We start from the raw sequence: 14,704 nt of genomic DNA, 5'->3' as shown, positions 1-14,704 counted from the left end.
GCGCCCAACCGCCCCTCGCCCGCCTCCCGCGCCTCGCGCCCCGCCGCCGAGCCGCCGCCGCGCTCACCCGCAGCCGAGCCGCCAGGACGCAGTACGGCGCCATTTTGTTCACTGACAAAGATGAAGTCGCGCCCCGATTACGTCAGGCGCCCCCTTTAAGCCCTCAGGCGCGCGGGCGGGGCTCGGGGCGATCCCCGCCCCTCCGCGGCGGGGGGCCGCGGCGGTCGAGGGGCGCGGCCCGGAAGGTCCTGGCAGGGACGTATTGTGGAAAGTAAGGCTGCGGCCAGCCTGCCTGAGGCTCTCCGCTGGACAGGTGGGAAACCGCAGAGAGAATTTGTGCAGTAGGTTTTCTTTACAACTCGGCGCGCGAGCGCGCTTCAGCGTTTCCGTTTGCGATGCCGTTTTATCGGGAGTCGGCCTCACCCCTGCCAGGACCAGAGGGGTGGGGAGAGGAGCGCGGTCAGAGGTGAAAGGTTCCACCGGTGGCGGCAGCGTTACGCGAGGTGCTGCGTCGCCATGGCCAAGCACCACCCGGACCTGATCTTCTGCCGTAAGCAGGCGGGCGTGGGTGAGTCCCTGATGGTTCTCCTAAGCCTGAGCTGCTTCTCTCCCTTCGTCCTCGGGAGGAGAGGGCGCGCGCGGCAGTTACCGGCTGTTAGGCGCGCGCGGGTTTGGCCGTTAGGCTTGGCGCGGGGGAGGGGCGAAGCGGGCGCCGCGTCCTCGCGCTCGGCGGTGCCCCTTCCCCGCCCCTCCCTGGGCTTCGGCGGCCCGTTGTGCCCACGGTGTGCCCGGTCCGGTCCTGAGGGAGGGAGGTGGAGCCGCCCCGGGGCGGCGCGGAAGGCGGGCGGGCGGACGATTCCCGGCCTCCGCCTCGGCGCCTCGCGGGCCCCTCGTTTGCGTGTGGTGTCAGGCGGTCATGGGGGAGGGAGCTCGTGTCTCCGGGCGAGGTCCTAGGAGCTCCTCGCAAAGCAGTTGTACTGCCCGGAGACTGCGATTTTCAGGCTCCAACTCTCTCTACATATATCTTTTTTCTTTTTTTTTTCTTTTCTTTTTGATCTCTTTCCTGTTTTCTGGGTTCTTCCCTTCTAGTGGGAGAAATGACTTTGTAACAGATTTGCATTCAGGAAATAAAGATCTAGACAGACCGACCTCTTGACATACATGGGACATGAAATCTCCTTGCTGTAATCTTATCCTCCTAGATGCTTTGCTATAAGAGCTGCCTGTGAAGTGCAGGTGTCTCTGGGCCCCTTTAAATACAGCTGAATTACTTTAATGCATACATAATAACTGCCTCTTATTCTTCAGATTAGTGGAAAGACAGATGAAGTTGCTAGTTCTATTGAGAAAAATATCTTATTGATGCTTTTCAATCCTGTTGTGTTGGCCAGGTCAGTGCAGCCTGGAGAATGAGGCTGAGACTTCAGCCAGCACTGGGAGTTTCTTTCTAGCTGCAACATAAAATTATGTTCTGGTTTATACCTGTATACAGATAATGGATTTTATTGTTGTCATTTGCCCTGCTAAATCTTACTTAAAGATACTCATATCCAGAATTAAAGTCAAGCTCACTGTTTCATTTTTTTCCCCCCTCTTTGTGAGAGCAAATTTGACATGTGTTTTCTGAGATAAAATTGTAAACACAAATATAAGGTTACGCTGTTCTTAGGCAATCTCTTTTTAGAATAGTTAGTGCAGCTAAAGGTCTGTCTCTATTGAAGACTCATTTTCCAGCCTGATGAATCCTTTGACTCCTCAAACTTCAACTGAGTGATTATTTAATCTTTTTTAAAGTGAGCACCTGGACTTATGACTCTTTAGAGCTTGATACTTATGGCCTTTATTAAAGTTAGTAACACTTTTGTGAGTTTCCTAGACAAGTAGTAAGACTTTTAAGATGCATTTAACTAGCTTCATGTTCTGAAGTGAACAAGATATATGGACATCCTTAAATCATATGAATACTTATTTTTCCCTTTCTTAAACATGATCTAAATCTCATTATTGCCAGTAGAAAGGGCAAGACTTGTGTGTAGGATTTCCTGTGGTCAGGTATATTGGATATGTTTAAAATGGAATGATTAGTATAGTTTTTTCTGTCAATATGAAAGGAGTCGTTGAGCATTATTATTTATCATAAACATGTCTGTATTTACACTGTTTTTATGTTTTACTTTTAAAAGACTGTTCAGTGCTTGAAATAAAATGGACTTTACATCAAGTCTGTATTAATTTGTCTTTTACTTGTATTTCTTTCTCAAATAACTTTTTTTTTCTTTTTCATCTTACAGCAATTGGAAGATTATGTGAAAAATGTAAGTATAGCTCTTGCATATAGTTGCTTGAGAACATTGGTGTGTGATTAGAGGATGCAGTTTGGATTTGGGGATTGGATGCTATTTTTGCTTTACCGCTAACTTCTGGCAGGAGCTTGGACAAACCACTCTGAGATGGGAAGAGTTACTTTTCTGTTGCAAGTATAAATCAATGAATATTTATAAAGATAAGTGCTCAAACAGATTGTCACACAAATGCATGCTATTCTAGTGTATATACTGCCAGCATTTTAAGTTGCTGAGGCTGTAATGACTTCTTGATTGGTTCCTTGTAACCTGTTTGTAATGCAAAATGATCAGCCTGAGCATCTCAAAGCAGGAAGAAAAAAGGCATTTTCAGAATCTGACTTCTTCATGCTTTCATAGAGGTTCCTCTCAGAATCTGGGAGCACAAGAAATGGAGAACAAAGCCATCTGGAGTTAGAGCAAATTAAGAACCACAGACTCAAATGCAGTTTTCCACTGTAGAAGAGAGGAAAGAGTTTGATCAGGCATTAGATTCTTGTAGGGGCACAGCACAAATGGAACCAGATGACTAGTTTGGTACTCAAAAATAATATGAAAATAAGCAAAGGGGGGGGAAAGCTTCGTCTGAGGCAAAGCAATTGCTTTCAAGAGCAATTCAGCAGTGAAATGGTAGTACCCGTTAGTAGTAGTTGAGGGCTGTCATGATGGAGATTTAAGAGCAGGTTAGATGAGCTGTTTGTGGGAGTTAGGATTAGATGGCTTGGGAACTGGTAATAGCATATGAAGCCTTTCATCTCTAGGTCAGTGTTCTGGATAAGGTCCAGGACAGCAGAGACTGTCAGTGGCATCTGATGACTGCCTGTATGATATGAGGACTTGAGTTTTACTCAGTTCCTTGTGAGAAAGCCACTTTACAAAAGTTGCTCTTGATGTTTACACCAGTTTGCCCTTTCCTTGGCCTTCTCACAGATGAAGGATTAAAAAGACCACAAGTACAAATTCTTATCGTATCTCTTTGAGGACGCTGACTCCAGACTCTTATTGATGGCGCACTTCAGGAGAAGCTTATACTGCTGCTTTTGTGTAGGGAAAGACACTGGTCCTGTCAGTCCTGTGTTTTGTTTTGTTTTTTTACAAGTGAAAAATTAAGGAAAAGCTATGTAGTAAAAGTAATGTTATGATATAAGCAGGTGTTGGTTAATCACAGGAGATGTAACTTTAGCTTTCTTCTCTGATTGTCAATGCAAGATCTAAATAAAAAAAGAAAAAAGAAAACAGAAAAAGAGGAACAAGGTAGCCTGTAGCGTGCAATACTGAAGTCAGCATGCAAGTACAAAGGGGCTCCCTGTGCTTGTAAAATAGATTTTTCTCAATTCTGTTGCATTATTTTTGAGCATATAAGCAAGTTCTTTGACTTGGAAGCTATTCTTCTTCTACATGGGGGGTGTAGAAAAGGACATTCTGTAACCAAAGACTGTGCTTACTTTCAGGTGATGGCAAATGCGTGATCTGTGATTCGTATGTGCGGCCCTGCACTCTTGTGCGCATATGCGATGAGTGTAACTATGGTTCGTATCAAGGACGCTGTGTGATCTGTGGAGGTCCAGGAGTATCTGATGCCTACTACTGCAAGGAATGCACCATCCAGGAAAAAGATGTAAGTTGTCATTTGGTCTCCTATTGAACTGGTTATGTCTTTATTAATAGCCATGCTTATCTTTAAAGGGGCTTGGAGCTAGTGAGATAAATAAGCTTTGGGACATGGGACGCTTGGGTTCTGCTACTAAGACTGCCACTGGTTTTCACTACCTTGTACCTTTCTTCCCCTGTTGGTTGTTCCCTATCTTTGTAAAGCATTTTGAGATAGCCTAGCAAGCACTGCCCTCATTTTCTTGTGCCTTTCATCCCACAGGGTCTTTCAGTACTATGCACTGCATACTTGTGGTTCACTTCCTCCACACACTGCTTCTTACTGCTTTAAGTTGTTATCTTACTCAATCTCACAGTCTGCTTTATCAGGGTTAAAGATATTTCAGACTCTGCAAAGGCTAATGTTTTGGTAGGAGCAGCTTATAACTAAAAGTCTGTGATCAGCCACCAACCAAGGACACGTGTGGTACTGTAAGGCCTACCAAATAACAAACTGTTTTCCTTTGGAATAGGAAATAAAGTTAGATCTTGGTGTCGTGTGTCCTTGCTCCATTAATTGTCTTTTGCAAGTTTAAAATTTCTTGTATAATTTCACTGGAATATTAATTTTTTTATTCTTATCTAGAATGGCCTATATTGTGGACATTTCTTTTTCTGCCAACACTTTTTGGTGTAATGATCCCATATTTAATCTTGCTGTACTGAAAGATAAAGACAGCCACTGTGCATATGAAGTGAGGCAGCTGTTCCCCTCTGCTTCTGTGTTTGCTAATATCCATCACAGTGAATGTAGGATGTGAAGAATGTCACCTGTCACCTGCAAATGAAGTAGTAGAAAGACCTTAAGAAGCAGCAAGAACACAATGCTTAATAACAGTTGGAATATCCCCAGAATATGGATCTGATGGCTGTCAGAGTGTCTATTAAGGGTTGTTTGGTTTTGGTTTTAATAAGCCCCAATGAGTGAGACAGCCTTCTCCTTTGCAAATAACATCTCCAGCACACCCTAATGTTGATAGAGAACATGCTGAGAGAATGGTTCTGATTGATTTAGAGGAACAGGTTCAGCTGACTGAATTGCTGCTTTAATTTTCTGCAGTACCTATATTTTCTCTAGAGGTCTCCAGCTAAATTCAGGACAGGGACAGGCCCAGTCTTAATTTAGTCATAAGATCTGACGACCATAATCTGTCTTAATATCTAAATGATATATTTGGATATAAATGCTGTGATAGTGGTGCTCCCTCTTACTTTAGAAATGCCATGAGAAACAGTAAATTGTTTAACTTACCTTTGGAACCAAGACACCTGACTTGATGAGACATGAGATTTGGTTTCACTTTTACTGAATCATATTGATTCCGTGCAGGTATTTTTCATACATAAGCTACAGGAGAGCTTAGATTTTGGTTCAGATCTGAAATAGCCAGTTGCTCTGCAGAACTGTAGAAAATCTAGAGCTGGAGCAGCAAGGGAATGACAAGTCAGAACTGAGGTATTTTGACAACTGGATGAAGGCTGCTATGGGTGAAGACAGTTGTTCTGTACCAGCAAACTCAAATGTTAGGGACTGTTGCAGATGTGAAGGTGCAGATCTGAAATAGCAGGCTTGACAAGATTGACTTGCAGAGTTGACAAGTGCTAGCACAGCTTTAGGATGCCCAGAATGAGAAAAGTTAAGTATAGTACACAATTGTGGTAGCTGGTGCTGATATGAACAAGAAAAGCAGATGGACAGAGCTTTGTATCTGAAGTTCTAACACTCCAAGGTTTGTGTCAGAGCAGTTGATCTTCCTTTATTCCCAGACAAAAACTGAAATGGATAATGGAGCAAGAAAGCACATTTCAAAATGGGTGAGGTGGAATGCTGTTGGACACAAAGCAAAGGGCCTGATTTCTCTTGGTTTGTCCTGATAGAGGTAGGAAGGAGGTATTGTTTCAGCTCAAATTCTATTTGTGGGTAGGGTCCAAGATCCTGCCTTGTCATCTAGGACAGCTGTGAGTTGCAGAAAGTAATCCTTTCTTGGGGACAGGAGCATGCTCATATACTGTCTTCTTCTGAGGAGGTGGAAGAATGAACAAAGCCCTGCAATAAACCTGTCAAGTTTGTCACAGACTCCCTGGGTTGTGGGAGGGAAGACTTGGAAGAGTCCTGCCACTGAGGTTCAAAAGCAAATCATGAGATGGTGGGTTGTGGCAGGCATATGGGGAAGGAGTGATCTTTTTCCCCCTCTCCTGTTATTTCTGCTATGCACACCCTCCCCACCAGGTTGCTTCTCCTGCACAGCTGCAGGTTTTGGTGGGGCAACTTGGGTACAGTTTTCACAGTGGCTGACATCTGCCCAGAGGCTTTCTAAATCTAATCCACTTGGACTTGCACAACAGTCAAGGACATGTTCCCTTGCCTGCTGGGCTCCTCAGCACAGCACAGCTGCCATTGCCAGCTGCAACACTTCACCATCAAGTGGCCCACTGGTATACAGAGAGGCAAATATCTCTGATTTGTATTCAGTTGTTTGCAGCCACACCTGTCCATCCCTTTTACTCTTCTTGTGGCTGTCTGTCTCACCATCTGCTGGAGCTGGGGTACAAGAACTTCTCCATGTAGCTGCTGTGAATAACAGTTCTCCCCCGAGATGACTATAGCCTCTGCAGTAATCAATCCAGAATGCAGGAAATCTGAGATTCATTTCTGCTGTCACAGCTGAGAAGGGGTCTGTAAACACAAGAATGGCTTGGTAACATCTAAAGCAACAAGATTCTTTTTGGCTAACAATGGGAAAGGTTATTCTTCTGGTCCCTACAAATCTTATGTATCCTAATTTAGAAAGAACCCAGTCCTGAGGCACTGAGCATCCTCCTCATTAAACTGCTGATGTTATACAAGCTGTTTTCCATCTTCATCCTGAGGAAGAGTATGTGCTAGAGTAATGTTAAAAAGGTGTCCATCCTCTTCTCCTTCCACTCTCTTGCTAGTAGTAGCCAGGAGAGTTAGAGGGCAGTTTGCCTACACGGGTGTCCAATATGAGCATTAATGCCAGAGCAGGGAGAGGGAATTGGGAACCTGCTGAAACTGTGTTGTGTGTGATAATATTGTTTTGTTTGTCCATGTCTTACCTCTTCTTTTCTTCAATTCCAGCGAGATGGTTGTCCTAAGATTGTCAACCTGGGCAGTTCCAAGACAGATCTCTTCTATGAAAGGAAAAAGTATGGCTTCAAGAAGAGGTGATCCTACCTGTACATGGCTGCACCTGCTGTCGGGTTGGCGAGAGGGTCTTGAAACATCTCTGGACTTTGCTGTTATTGCTATTATTGAAAACCAGTTGATTATTTTTCTGAAACAATACAATTCAGTAGTATACTTGTGGCTGGAGAAGTAACAGACTGAGTGGGGAACTTGGTTAGAGCTGAGTATCAGAAAGAACAAATGAGGATTACTGTCTTCTAGCTTTTCAGAAGCTTTGCTAGTACCTGCTCCAGCCCACTATAAAAATCCTGGTGGGCAAGTGAAGGAGACCAGCTCAGTAAAAGCTAAGAGTCCTTTCTGGTATAGGGAACACCCTGCATTTGTTCTTACCAGCCCCCTTCTCAGTTAGTAGAAATCTCCCCACATACCACTACTGAAGAACAGAGTGCCAGTCCCATGTGTCCACCCCCCCCCTCAAAAAAAAATATATACATATTTTCATGCTGCCCTGTTTTGTAGGGAACCTAGCACTGCTAATGGCTGGTGCTGTCCTAGGCACAGCACAGCTGTTGTGTTTTCTTTAACAGATTAATCCAAGGCCCTGTATGTAACTGTTTCTGTAGAATGCATACCAATAAAGCTTTTACTTTGAGGGTTTTTTGTATAACAGAAGGATTTCTCTCTGGTTCATTCTGTTCCTAGCTTCTCTGGAGCTTTCTGGGGGCACACAGGATTAGTCCAGCTAGTAGTGCACAATGGGTTATCTGGTTTCTGACAGGGTCTGCTTATGGCCATGTGACCTTGCTGCAAGGAGCTTCAGAGAATGGCTATTGCTTTTGTGTGCATGTGATCCTAGTGACTGATCATTTTGTCCTGTAGCGTGAGGATCGCTGAGCTTGTAACCCTTATCCTAGCTAATACGGCTGTGGATGTTGTTTCACCATGCAAACATCCAATCCCTTTCTAAAACCTACAAAGCTATTTGACTTGCTATCCTGTTCTTGTGAATAAGTTAAAGCCTTCCCTGCTGTAACTGGAAACCAACTATTGTGTGCTAGGCTATTAGTTGTATGCATGCTGAAAACCAGAGCCTGCTTTTTTGTCAAATACTAGTACAGGCTAAAAGCAGTCTGTTTGCTCAGCAGAGGCCTGTGAACTGGTGCCTTGCATGCTGAAGCATAACTGAATTCTCTGCTAGTGAATATGCTCCCCAGATGGTTAAATTAAAGGCCTAGCTCACCATGCCCCATGTATCTAAAGCCTTCATACTCTGACCAGAGTCCATGTGCTACAATAACAGGATTCCCTTTACACAATCTTGGGGTACAGAGCCTGTATTATCCCCCTTCCAGGATTTCAGTTGTTTCCCCAAAGCTCATACTGACTCCTCAAACTTCTCTCTGACTTAAATACCTCTTTTTGCAGGCTCCTGCCATATAGGTGTTCCAGTTTTAACATTTTAACAGTTTCAGGTAAGAGTGAAAACAAGAAACAAGCAGACAAGATGGGATCATCTTTCCCTTAAGAGTCACTTCTTTCTGCTGCAGGTCAGCTGGCTCTAGCTATGACTGGTCCTACAGCTATATCAGTACCACCTCTTCTCCCCACCCCCTCTCCAGCTATTCTGCCAGTTTTCTTCTTCCAAGCTTTTTGTGGTCCTGAGAGTGTGTGTCTTCCCCTCACTCACCTTTGTTTCCTTACTCAGCTTTTGGTTAATTTTTACTACATATGTGGATGCCACTTGCCAACATGTTAAGAGCAAACTGTTTTTCTCTTCTAGCAAACCCACTCTCTCAAAGTATCTCACCTGAATAAGCAGCTGGCTCTTGATCCTGACTGGGAAGCTTGTGTCACAGCCAATTATCAGCTGTGTTAAATTCTGTATTTCTTTAAAAGCAGCCCATGACATGCAGATTTTTTTTTTGTACTTGCAACTTTATCACTTCATCCAGAATTTATCACTTGCTCTCAGCCAGGCCACCCAGATTATCACACTGGGAATGCAGAAGGTTTGTACGTATCTTTTCTTTCTTTCCTGGAAGTTTCTAAAATAATGAAAGTTGTTCTGTGAATGCAGAGGACAGACAAGTTTGCTTGCTTTTTTTTTGTTTTTTGGTCTCTTGGAGTTGCTGTCCCTGGTGTAGGGACTCCTAGAAGATCTAGCTTTAGAGCGGCCCTTGTTTCTGAACGTTTAGCAGGATCAGCCAAGCAGGGGTTGCCATAGAGATGAGTTTCCCATCCCTTTCCCCTGAAAAAAGAGCTGATCATACTTATTTTCTTGGCACTGCTGGTATCCTCACTCTCTGACTGCTGGGTATAGTGGTCTGCCTTCTGGCAGCAATGAGAGTTAAGCTGCCATTTCTAGTTCTGAGTCACTGGGCAGGTGCAGAGAGGGGAATAGGCTTTTTTTTCCCCTTTGCCTTGTTTGCTCAGACAGCACTGGGGAGAATGCCAAATGCTGCTGGTGCTCAGATCAGTTCAACACCACTGCCCTTCTGCTACCTTTAGAGCATGAATGGGGCATTGCCCTAAAGCTGCTAATTCAGACACGGGTAATGGATACAGCTGGTGTGGTAATGATTTCTGTTCACCAATATATCAAATCCAGCCAAGGCCCCTAGAAAAGTGCAATGTTTTTAATATAAAGTAGAGATAAGCTAAATTAAACTCACTGAAACAGCACTGATCAGTAGAAAGAGATTTTTCTGACAGTACTAGAGACTAAAACATGTACTAAAAGGGCAAGCTTCCCTGGGGAAAAATAGGACAACAAATGTCCTGCTACTGTCTGTCTGCCAAGCTCTGGAAGGGCCTCATCAGACAGCAGAAAGAAGTCTTAAGTAGCCTGACTCAGGGGCTCCCTGGCTGTGTGCTGTGAAACACTTGCATGGCAGCTGCAAGGAAGGGTGGAAGGGATGCTGCATCTCTGTGGTGGCTGAACCCCCATGGTGCTGGCTGCAAATCCTAATTACATGGAGCTAAATGTGTTTTCCTGCTGTTACTTTTCTAGACAGGGTTATTGGTTGTTTTTCTTTTTATCAGAAGGATGTTATGCAATAGGTATAAAAATCCATTTATTTCAAATGTTTACACTGAGGAAAAAACATGAGAACTCTTGGCCTATTAAGTAATTGGCTCTTTGTTGCCAGTACTAACAAGGCATCCCTAGGTTCTGAAATATGGATGTTCCCTGTTACACGCCCCTTCAGATCAACTGCCCGCCACGGTGTGATAACTTACCAGCAAGCTCAGCAAATAGCTCTGTAACACACCTCCAGTCCATTGAATCATGTAGACCTTGCCTTGACAAAGCCCTTGAGCCTGAAGCATTACCCTTTTAAGAAACTGAAGGTAGGTAAATGTCTGGAGTTTGCCTGTGAGCTTTCCCTGGGGGAGCTGCATAGATGAAATCCTGCTTCTGAAACCTTATCTTCACACGAGCTGTTATTTTCTCATTATGGGGATCAGCTGGAGATGTTGTTTGCCTATTTCAATAGCAGGAAAGAATTTTTCATTTCCTTGAGGTTGTCATGTGACTTGAATGTAAAGTGTATTCAGGCTATGGGAGTGTTAATTATGCTCAATTATAACCTGACTGAATTATAATGCCCTTCCTTGGCATTAAATAACCCAGCAGAACTAGCTCTGTCCTGGTGGTTTGGAGATTCCTGCCCTCTCCGTGTGCATGTGATTCAGGAGCTTTGCTTTGACGTAATAGCCAAATGGTCGAGAATGCAGGAGCGGATACTATGACAAAATTCCTCTGCGTGCATGTTTACAAGTGCAACTAGATAATTAAAGGAACATGGTCAAGACACAAGTATTTTAAAGAGTTCTAACATGTTACACCCTCTTAGTAACACCTTATTAAAACAACAATAGAATTTTAGAAATGTAATTGCCTTTTTTTCTTAATGATGCTAAAAATAGCCCTGTCATTTTAATTTCCTGATCTTTGGCTGACAGCTTGTTTTTTGTTTCCAGCAAAGCAAGGGAGCATTAGAAGAAAGGCATTCTCTTGTAATGATATTCATTTTAAACTAGAAGTGATGAAAATAATGCTGCTCCTAATAACTCTCATAAATCTTCCTGTTCTTTCTCCCCCCTTCCCCTACAGCAAAAAAAAAATCTAAAAGTTTTTTCTTTCTTAAACTGGTGAAAAGATGAGCAACGATGGCTGCTGTAGCACTGTCTAGAAAGGACAATATAAATAGATTTCTTACTGCACAGCCTTGACTGGGTTCAAAAGAAGGCCAATTGAATGGCAAAGGCAGTACCTAAGGTAAAGCGTTCCTGAGTGAGGGAGTGTAAACAAATCCCAGAAAGATCCAGAGTATCTTTGCGGGAAAAGGGCAAGGGAGGAACTGTATACTTCTTGTTTGGGGGGAGGGGGGAGTGGTTACTATGGAGAATTATTTAACCAGAGGGATACGGAGCAGCTCAGGAGGCATTGGTGGTCTCTGTCCCTTTTGAAAATGGGAGGCAAGTTTAACATTTGAACATACCTCTATATATTGAGAGGCTCCAATTACAAGATTAAATGAGACTTCACGGTGTGATTTTTCTTGTGAATTCTTCAGGGAGGATTTCAGGGGCCCAGCCCTCGGCCAGGCAAGCTCCCCCTGTTGTGACAGTGGCCACGCGGGTGCCGTGTAGCCCCTACAAGGCTCCTTCTCCCCTCCATGGTCTGTTGGTGTTGCCTCTGAGAAAATTGTCTGAAAGGTGGCTGGGAGGGCCTGGGAGCAGTGTTGTTGGTGCCAGTTCTGCGTGTCTGGAGCTTTATCCTGTTCCTGTCTTAACAGGAGCACGTACGCCACGAGAGCCTTTTGCAAGGTGTCTGTGCGTGCTTCTCCTCCCCAAGGCACCTGGTGTGCCCAGCACCGCGTCAGCTGGCCACCTTACCTTGGCCTGTGTTCTCCGACCAGCAAATACATGAGCTGCAGGTGCCTGCTAGGATTTTGTTTTCCTCAGAACTAGCAATAGGTCCAATTTAAAAGAGGGAATGTGGAGCCATGTGTTGAGGCAACTGGTGCCCTATAGCCATGTGTGGTAATAGCCTCCGCGAGGAAAACATACTAACTGCTGTAGCATGCTTCACTGGGCATTGCTACTTTATGGGGACTATTTCTTTCTTGCCACACCTGGATATCACATCATACCCTGAAGCAAGCAGGCTCGTTTTTAATTCATTAGCATTTGTTGACTCTTACCCTTTTTTATTTGCAGAAAAAAAACACATTTCACAGTACGTGAATAATTTCAGCTTGCTAATGTTGCAGCAAAGACTCTTCTCAGTGGTGCCTAACCCTTTGGGGAAGGGTAAATACCTGTGATTCACCTGCAATGTGAAGAGCAGAAGCCAGATAAGGAATCTGGATGGCAGCCAGGGCTACTACTTTGCACAGCGGTGCCCTTCCCCAGGACAGCATTCACAGCTGAAGTTGCACCAGCTATGGTGCCAGCTTACGTAATTGCTTATCTTGCATTTACGCAGGGCAAGCCCTACCTTCCTAACTCAGATAAAACCTTAAAATAATCTGCCACTGCCCGTGGCAGCAGGGAAGGGATGGCCAAGCCAGGCCCCACAGTAAGGCCTTCGAGGGCCATGGGACCACTAAGAACTACAGCTCCCAGCAGCCCCCGCGCAGCGGCCGGGGCGTCCCTCCCGCACACACCCCCTCCAGCTCACTGGCTGCGGCAATGCACCAATCCGCGGGCGCCGCCGGGCCCGGCCAGCCAATTGGGAGGCTGTTGCTAACACGCCGCAGTTATTTTTAGCTCGGGCTCCGCTCGCGCACCTTGCGGGTCTCTCGCCTCCATCGCGGCCGGGGCGGGCCGTCCCTACGCTGGCGGCGGCGGTGGTGCACAGGCGCGCGGCGGTTAAGTAGTCCGCGGGCCGTGCGCCGCGGGGCTGGGAGCAGGGCGGCGCTGCCCCAGCGGAGAGCCCAAATAACCTCCCTGCCTCGGGGGGTGCTGGGGGTACGGTGCCGGCCAGGAGGTGTGGCTGCGACTGTCCTGCTCCCCTCTCTAGCATGGGCTCCAGCAGCGAGGGCAATGCTTGTTGTGCCTTGATTTTGCTTCCCCCGCCCCCCCCCCCGTTTCCTCCTGAGGAGCTGGGGCCCAGGAGCACCGTGTGCCCCAACTGCCCATGCTACCCTGTGCCAAGGAGTGTCCGCCAAAAGGCTTGGGAGTCCCCATCCTTGCTGCCACTGAGAGTGTCCCAGAGGGGTTTGCACCCAAGGAAACCAGCTGGCATTGCCCTTTTTTCTCCGCCCACAAAAGTGGTAATACAGCTCCCCAGGCCTCACCTGTGAAACCTGCCTCTTGCCCATATGATCAGCAGGATTTGGGGGTCCTAACATAACTTTTTGAAGACTTCCCTCCTCCCTGCCCTGCTTTCTGTCATTAATAGATTTGACACTGGAGTTGCATCAACCGAATAGCTCAGAGAGCCTCCCCTCTGCACTGAGGTCTGTTTTGCAGCCAAGCCAGGGGTCTAACAACCAGGCTGCCCATAACCTGCTTGCTGTTGGTGTGTGCCTTTTCTCCCCTGATTATCTTGCTCTGCCCTTCCCTCCCCACCGGTAAGCAGCTTGGGGAAATCCTCAGGTCAGTCCAACCTGGCTATTTGATCCCTTTTAAATCCCCTCTGCCCTTTCCTTCCCTCCCCACTCCCGAGCCCAGGTAGTCCCACAGCACTAACACCGAGCTGTGAAACCCACCGCGGGGGATGCTCTACAGCACCCCCCGCTGCAGCTGCTGCACCAGGACCGGGCCCTGAACGGGGAAAGGGGGGGGAAGTGGGGGAGGAAGGGAGAAATAAAGGGGGAAAAAAGGGACCCTCCATCCCCTCCGCGGCGCGGCGGGCCCCGGGGTTAATGGGTGGCGAGGGGTGGGGGAAGTAGTCCCGGCCCGCCCTTCGCGGGCCGCATCACGCTGGGCGGGGAGCGCGGATCCGTGCGCGGGGTTGCTAAGGGTGAAAGTTTGCTGTGAGTTGGCTCACTTGGGGCCAGGGCGCGGGCGGCTGCGGGCCGGCGGGGCGAGGCGGAGCTGGGCAGGGCAGGTGACACCGGCACTGGCACCTCCTGCAGCGTCCCACAGCAACCTCCGGCCCGCGCTGCCGCCACCGGGAACGAAGCTCCCCCCCTCCCCCGCGCGAGAGCTGGGGATAACGAGAGGGAGGGACGGACGGGGGCAGAGACCCGCACGCAGCCGCCCCCAGGACAGAGCTGCGAGGAGTCGCCGGCCCTGGAGCTGAGGGAGAGGTGAGCGGGGCCGGGGGGGCCCGCGGGCCCGCGCCCCCTTTTGTGCGCTCGGCGCTGCTGGGAGGGTGGTGCGTTGGGGGAGGGGGTTGTTCCCCCCCCCCTTCCCGCCCCGCCTGTGGAGGGGTATTTTTCTTTCTTTGAAACATTTCTATAGCTGGCGGCCCCGGGCGGGGGGGGATTAATGGGATTTCAAGGGGTGGTGAAAGTCATTGGGTCCATGACGCTTCGCAGTGCCCGAGTTCACCATTTTGTTCGGTCTTTCTCCTTTTTTTTTTTTTTTTAATCCCCTACATCACTAA

The 14,704-nt window shown here is 47.0% G+C and overlaps 3 protein-coding genes across 10 annotated transcripts in view; 2 read left to right on the top strand and 1 right to left on the bottom strand.

Annotated features, from left to right (window-relative positions):
• LOC112965743 (aconitate hydratase, mitochondrial-like) overlaps positions 1-139 on the bottom strand; it is an 11,157-nt gene extending 11,018 nt beyond the window's left edge. For 2 of the 3 annotated variants that reach the window (XM_026065054.1, XM_026065055.1), the window contains exon 1: positions 68-139. In XM_026065054.1, coding sequence (XP_025920839.1) covers positions 68-103 — 36 coding nt within the window. In that variant the 5' untranslated portion in view covers positions 104-139. The remainder of the gene's footprint in view (positions 1-67) is intronic. The other variant, XM_026065056.1, reaches the window with a different exon arrangement.
• Positions 140-345: 206 nt separating this feature from the next.
• PHF5A (PHD finger protein 5A) lies at positions 346-7,812 on the top strand. 2 transcript variants are annotated; one of them, XM_026065058.1, is made up of 4 exons: positions 346-550; positions 2,292-2,315; positions 3,794-3,960; positions 7,093-7,812. In XM_026065058.1, the coding sequence occupies exons 1-4, from the start codon at positions 517-519 to the stop codon at positions 7,180-7,182; spliced, it is 315 nt and encodes a 104-aa protein (XP_025920843.1). In that variant the 5' UTR covers positions 346-516; the 3' UTR covers positions 7,183-7,812. The 2 variants fall into 2 exon arrangements, with proteins under 2 accessions (XP_025920843.1, XP_025920842.1); XM_026065057.1 differs by having other exon boundaries at positions 351-568.
• A 5,191-nt stretch (positions 7,813-13,003) lies between these two features.
• TOB2 (transducer of ERBB2, 2) overlaps positions 13,004-14,704 on the top strand; it is a 7,374-nt gene continuing 5,673 nt past the window's right edge. The window contains exons 1-3 of one of the 5 annotated variants that reach the window (XM_026065066.1): positions 13,221-13,424; positions 13,553-13,724; positions 14,232-14,405. The gene's annotated coding sequence lies outside the window, so the exon portion shown is untranslated. Of the gene's footprint in view, positions 13,020-13,220; positions 13,750-14,079; positions 14,406-14,704 lie in introns of those variants that run through there. The other 4 variants (XM_026065067.1, XM_026065063.1, XM_026065064.1 and 1 more) reach the window with 4 other exon arrangements.

The sequence above is a fragment of the Apteryx rowi genome, unplaced genomic scaffold (assembly GCF_003343035.1).
Source record: "Apteryx rowi isolate R43461 unplaced genomic scaffold, aptRow1 scaffold_223, whole genome shotgun sequence".
Taxonomy (NCBI): Eukaryota; Metazoa; Chordata; class Aves; order Apterygiformes; family Apterygidae; genus Apteryx; species Apteryx rowi.
Note: the sequence above shows the minus strand (reverse complement) of the source record. Positions and strands in the feature narration are given on the sequence as shown.